The 6951-nt window shown below is 34.5% G+C and overlaps 1 protein-coding gene across 1 annotated transcript; it reads right to left on the minus strand.

Moving 5' to 3' along the window:
- Positions 1-652: 652 nt before the first annotated feature.
- On the minus strand, positions 653-6503 carry LOC107742623 (hypoxanthine-guanine phosphoribosyltransferase-like). The gene is made up of 7 exons (XM_016555672.1): positions 6245-6503; positions 4134-4240; positions 3602-3785; positions 1941-2006; positions 1378-1395; positions 1159-1241; positions 653-976 (listed from the first exon to the last, which is right to left on the minus strand). The coding sequence occupies exons 1-7, from the start codon at positions 6374-6376 to the stop codon at positions 868-870; spliced, it is 699 nt and encodes a 232-aa protein (XP_016411158.1). The 5' UTR covers positions 6377-6503; the 3' UTR covers positions 653-867.
- Between the last annotated feature and the right edge of the window lie 448 nt (positions 6504-6951).

A 6951-nucleotide genomic window follows, 5' to 3' on the forward strand; every position in this document is an offset into this window, starting at 1 on the left:
GAAGAAAGCCTAAACTGTTTGCATTATTTTCATGACAATTAAGCACAAAAAAATAAATGCATGATATATAATACATTATTCAATGTTATAATTATGTAATTTGACATAATAAAATAGTAAATATTATACACATAGTAAAATTACATAATTAATCGGCTAATTGAAAATATCAGGGAACATCTCCAATCAGCTTTCCACATGAACTAATCCAAAGAAATGTCAGTCGTATTTTACTCAAAAATGTGAGAGGGAAAAAGTAGTTAGAATATTTTGCATTGTTTTCATGATAATTAAGCACATTTTTTTAACTAACTAATTACATAATATATTATTTAATATCATTATTTTAAAAAAAAAAAAGAACAATCTAACTAGAAAAAAATATTATATAACAATATAATTATGATGTGATGTTTCATCATGTTCAAAGGCAGATTCATCTCATTGTAACTTTTTTTAATAATGAATTTAATTTATATTTTGCTATACCAAAAATTAGTATAGCATTTTTAGTATAGCAAAATATAAATTAAATAAATTCATTATGAAAAATGTTACAATGCGATGAATCTGCCTTTGAACATGACCGGTTGCATTATTATTCGCAAGCGAACAGCGCTCGTGGTCCATTGCTAAAGAGCTTGATGATCCTCCATCGTCTTGATAACTGACTCTAAGCACTACAGCGCTCTGCTTTAGAGTGGAAGTCAAGAGCGAACGAGTAGAGGATAGATGGAGGGATGGATGGATATAAAGAGCTTATCAGCTTTCTGTCTAAAAGCATTGCATAACTACTCTGAACACAGACAGATGAGCGTGAGTCTGAATAATATGTCCAACTACATCAATGCAGGGTGTTTGATTTCTCTAAGTGATGTGGATTAGGCACAAAATGTTCATAATATCCAATGAAACACAAAGGAACTCACAGTCTGGACGGTATCCTGAGCTCCTGGGCGTCCTTTTCACAAGCAAACTGAAATTACAGGACACTGAATTACAAATGAGATGTATTAAATAAAATGAATGACATTCAACTAAACAACAGTCTTATTTTAAACACTAATAAAAGGCCATTTAACCTTTAATTAGCACAGAAATCTCTCATATCTCTAACACAGCTCGACTCTTCTTTCCAAAGATGTTTACCTGCCTTACCTGACAACTTTCACCATTTTAGGATGACATTCGTTTAATAGTTTGAGCAGCGTTTCCATCGTTTTTCCCGTCTCTACAATATCCTTAGGCACAAAAAGAGAATTAATTTGTTTAGATCATCTGTATTTTCATTCCACAGTACACAGCATACATTTCACACACGTTGATGCGAACACAAATTCGACACAAAATGCATTGCATCAAAAAATGTAACCTCACCTCTACTATGAGCACATTCTGTAAGGAAAGAGAGGAGACAAAAAAATAAATAAATAAAACATTTTTATCATATTATATATATATATAATATACGTAATAAATATACACAGTACACCACATATATTATGTAAAAAAAATTTTTTATTTTGGGTGCGATTAATCGTTTGACAGCACTAATATATATATATATATAGTTATAGTTTCACAGTTTACTTTCACTGCTATCACAGTGTTCACAAACATATGAAGCAGCATGTGTTTTGCTTGTTTTTTAAGTATCAAATCAGCATATTATACTGATTTCTGAAGGATCATGTGACACTGAAGACTGGAGTAATGATGCTGAAAATTAAACTTTTCATCATTTTAAAACACATTAAAATAGAAAGTAATTATTTTAAATTGTAATAACATTTTACAATATTGCCGTTTTTACTGTATTTTTGATCAAATAAATGCATACCCCATGAGCATAAGAGAAAAAAAAATCTTAGCCCCAAACTTTTGAACAGGGTAAAAATAGAAAACAAAACAAAAACAGAAGTTCAAAAGTTGAAACTCACCTTGTCAGTAAGGGCAGATAATTCATCTCCACCGATAACCTTCACACAGTTTGTAGACTGATCATTCTGAGCAGAAATCAGAGCAGAGAGAGAGAGAAAAAGGAAATACTTTAATGTTGAGCGTTCAAAGCCACTGAAGATTTATCAACAGCATCTGTGACAGAATCACTGAAGATGATTTTGACTTGTCTGGCAGTTTGAGCTCGAAGTCATCTCAATAATCATTATAAAGTGGAACTACTTTTCAAGGTGGATGAACTCAGCTATACTCTGGATGCATCGCTAAATTCTGGCCAATACCAATGAACCAATGATTATATTTATAGTAATCAAATGATAAACATTGACAAATGCTAATAAGATTCTACATAATTTGTCAAAAAACTAGGAATTTACACTGTAAAAAATGACTGTGAATTTAACGGTAAAAGACTGTAAAAATGCTACAGTAAAAACCTGTTAAATGGTTAACGGTAAATTCCCCTACTATATACGGTGAAAAACTGTATTGGACACTACATGTATTGGACATGAATTTTACGGTAGTATACCGTTTTTGGAAGTGAAAAAGACCGTATAATTTACAGTGAATAACCGTAAATTGACATTCCCAGAATTCCCTGCGTTACATTTCAAATTTGATGTTTTTTTTGTTGAAATAACTATGTTTCTTCTTAGTTTTTTCTTATCAGTTTTGTATATTAGGGTTGTGTGTTACACCTAATGTTGTTAAATGAATGTTTATTGCATTATTTCAGTTTCATGTGTGTTACCATGATGGTGTTTAGTGTTTGTGTGAATGACACTGTGCACCTTCTATATATGTTATTATTTAAAAGCTGCTTGTGATGGGCTTTGGTTCATCATGTGACTTTCTCATCACCACCTGCATTTGGTGGTTATCAGTGTATTACAAAGGTACAAAACAGATTTCAGTACTTCAATAGGTTGGTATATTAACATTATATCAGTTAACCAGAGCTGCCGGTTTTTTACCGTAAATTTTACGGACTTTTTTTTACAGTGTAGGCATAAATGTATAATATACCAAATATGAATTTAGTCATTATATTAGGCCTATTACTGTTTAAGTCGACATGAAATGTAAATTCTACATGCTGCTTCTTTGGTTGACTGCAAGCTACATGCATTTTTGAGGGAAGTGCTTTCATTTTTTTTTTCAGTAATGCGTTTCAATGGGATATACAGTACATTACAATACGGAAGCAAAGATCTGTCACTACGTCCATTTTATCGCAACTTTAAAGATTAACTTTAGAATTTTTTTCTATACAATGAAAATAGCTGATCACTGAATGATTTTTTTTTTTTTTTTTAATTTTCAAACTATTCTGAATGATGTATTTTTCAAAATATCTGAAATTTAACTGAAAGAGTTCTGCAGAAGAAAAAAAAACAGGTTTGAATGACATGAGGGTGAGTAAATATTGGTGAACTGTCCCTTTAAGTTGTATTTACCCTTGTCATTCCTGTAAGGAACATGTCAATGGCACAATCTGCTAATAAAATGCTCCATTTTTATGTACAGTAATAATCTGACAGCAGACGTGTAGATCTGAAATCACTCATTGGTCAGTGTTAAGTATGAATGTATAAGGCTCAGTGAATGGAGTGAAGAGAGCAGTAAAGCTGGCACTCACCGAGTAGCTCTTTAGCCTGATGAAATCCACAGTCAGTGGCACAGACTTATCGCTGTTTTGATTCAACGTCTTGATGTAATCCATCAGGTCCGCAAAGAACTTGTACCCTCCTTTCAGAACGCAAAGGGCCACGATATGATGCCCGCCCATGTCCCGAACGATATCTCTGGCCAACCTTTCAGTCCTGCCGAGAAAATCAGAATTGAAAGGCAGAGTATTGTGACATTAATGCTTTCATTAAAGCTGGCTGAAGTCATGCCAAAAATGTCAGTCAAGAGATTCTTGGGGAAATTTGCTAAACAAATAAATGGGAAAGCCGAATTCAAATCACATGCCTCTCGTACTGCGCTAACATCATTAACAGGGGGAACACAGGGCCTTTTTACTATCGAGGGCATCCCACGGCCACAGTTTTGCTTCACAAATGAATGCTTCCCAATCTGACCGCAAAGACCAGATACATTCCAGGCAGAAATGCAGTATCACTGTGTGTGCATTACAGATTAAAGTCCTGCTCATCAGTTAAACGTACCTGTCCTTAATGAGGCCATTGGGTATTATGACACTGTCCAAATCCTCCTCGTAGTGTTTCGGCACACAGAAAAGACTCAGTTCGTGCCCTTTGCTGTCATCAGCTATCTAAAAAAACAAAAATCTATTAAAACATCTTTAAAGAAACACTGAGACTCCTGATATTTTAAGGAACTACGGTTATTTCATCTACTCGAGTTATACAGTGTAAAGATAATTTTTCAAAGTCTTAAATTAAAGAAAGAAAAGATTATTGGAGAATGTTCAACAAGAAAATACTATTTCAGTCTTTTTATTTCAAAATTTCACATTCACATTTCAATTCAGTGTGTTGCTTGCGGTTTCTTTGTAAATTATTTGTCAAATTTACTAGCAATTTGAGTAAAAAAATAAATAAAAAAAAAAGTTTCAAATTAAATCCTACACATTTGTTTCGATGTATAGGTTTCTGAGAGTGTATGTACATGTATGAAGCAATTTGTGCCGTGAAAATAGTGTATTATGAGTGTTACCGTATGTAGCATAAAAACCATTTTGCACCCCATTTCTGATGATGATAATTAAAATGGACAATTCACTGAAATATGAATATTTGAGCTACTCACTCACATTGCACACAATTTTTATTTTTATTTTTTTTGCTACAAAGGGTTAAGATGCAGTCATTTTAATGTTATTTCGCAAATTTTCACAGGCGAAATCCAGTTATTAAAGTTCACGCAAAAAAGTAATCATTTAGCCTACTTAATGTTAAGAATATTAATTTTTAGTCTCACTCCCATGTTCCAAACATTTTTAGCGACAAAAAGTTTTTGATGTTAATGTTTAATGTTATGATTTAATGTTATGCTGCAAATTTTTGGTGGCGAAATCTAGTCATTAGTACGGAGGCCCGCACATGACATGCAAGAAAAAATAAATAAATCGTGAGCACGGTGTACTAAAACATGCGCACGGTTACTATTTCGTTCCCTCGATTTGCTAAATCGTGCACATGATTTACTAATTTGTTCTCTCGATTTATAAATCGTGTGCACAATTTATAAATCGAGGGAACGAAATAGTAAATCGTGCACACAATTTAGCCTACTAATTTTTTTCCTGCATGCCATGTGTGGGGCTCCATACATTAGTAATAATCGACATAAAAAATATACTTTTTTTAAATGTTATACGTCATAATACGTATTTTTTTCACCAAAATATGAACACTTTGATATACTCGCTCACTTGTTATACTCACTTTTTTTCTTTTTTGCGACAAAGGGTTAAGGTGGTCACATTTGCCGTTGTTTGGCGAATTTTCGCAGACGAAATTCATATCCGAGATCGTGAATTTCGCACGAGGGCGTAATATTTCCCCACAGATTTCGCATCGGGTTCAAGTTGAACGCGAAAATTCGCTGCGTTGACCAACAGAAAGCTACGTGGTTTGAATGTGATGACTTTGTGAGTTGTGTTTCATAATTCGCTGCGGTATTGATAATAGACTATGGAGCTTTTTACCTGCGAAATTTCACTAATATCCACACAAATCTATGGTTTTAGAGAACTGAAATTGCCTTCACATGGCGGTGCTTGTTGGACATTCTCAGTCTAAATTATGATTTGAGGGGGTATGCAGTTTCCAAGTCAATGTGCAATTATAATTCAGAGAGCAAATGAAGGCAGCATTTCAATATAGTGCGTATTACGGTTTACATTTATGGTCAGTTTATAGGCCTAGTCATTTTTTGAAGCTTGACAGCTGTAGTCACCATTTGTTTTCATTTTATGGAAGAAAGCAAAACTTCCTCTTTTGTGTCAAGGGTGAGTAAATAATGACTGGTTTCTTTTTTTAAATATTATTTTTGAGTTAACGTTAACTATAACTTTAAACACTGTACACGCTGATCTAACCAATTGCGGTATAAAACCTCTATTTCAGTTCAGATTTTCATCACAAATCAATTCAGACGTGCGGTCTGAAAAATAAACCTAATGAGGAATATGAATTATTTGCAAGTTTATGGACATGCAGTGCCGAACCACACCTCACGAACCTGTGGAAACGCCATCTCCATCCGACACGCGTCTCGTTGAATAAAGCAACAGCGACACGCGGTCTCTTACCTCCAGATACGCGGCCATTCTGCTGTGTTTGTCCTTCAGGTTGGTGTCGGTGGACTCATGCTGGCGTCTGTCCGCGGGAGGAGAGCGGCTCGGTCCTTTCGCGTCCGGGGAAAGCGCTCGTCTGCTTTGCATGAAGTCAACGCGACGCTTCCTGAACCCTGACGTCACAATCCATTTTACTAATCTGATTGACCCTCGGCAACCTGTGCTTTAACAGCAGAGAAATAGTCAGCGCATTTCTGTCCCAGCACTTAATGGGTTGGTCTGATGCGCTCGTGACGGGTGATGATAACGCTGTGATGACGTCAGACAGGGCATATCAAAAGCCAGTAGAGTGTGGACTGACTGATAGGACTCCGTCTCACTGGCAAATATATATATATATATATACACACACACACATTATATATATATATATATACAGGTACATCTCAAAAAATTAGAATATCATGAAAAAGGTCAATATTTTTTGTCACTCATTTCAGATACATAGATTCATTACACATAGAGTGAAATATTTCAAGCCTTTATTTCTTGAAATTTTGATGATTATGGCTTACAAAAAATGAAAACCCCAGAAAAATTCAGTGTCTCAGAAAATTTGAATATTGTGAAAAAGTTCAGTATTGGAAAGTCATGGTGTCACACCCTAATCAGCTAATTACCTCAAAACACCTGCAAAGGTTTCCTGAGCCTTTAAATGGTCT

Source organism: Sinocyclocheilus rhinocerous, unplaced genomic scaffold (genome assembly GCF_001515625.1).
Source record: "Sinocyclocheilus rhinocerous isolate Xijiao unplaced genomic scaffold, SAMN03320098_v1.1 scaffold1398, whole genome shotgun sequence".
In the NCBI taxonomy this organism is placed as follows: Eukaryota; Metazoa; Chordata; class Actinopteri; order Cypriniformes; family Cyprinidae; genus Sinocyclocheilus; species Sinocyclocheilus rhinocerous.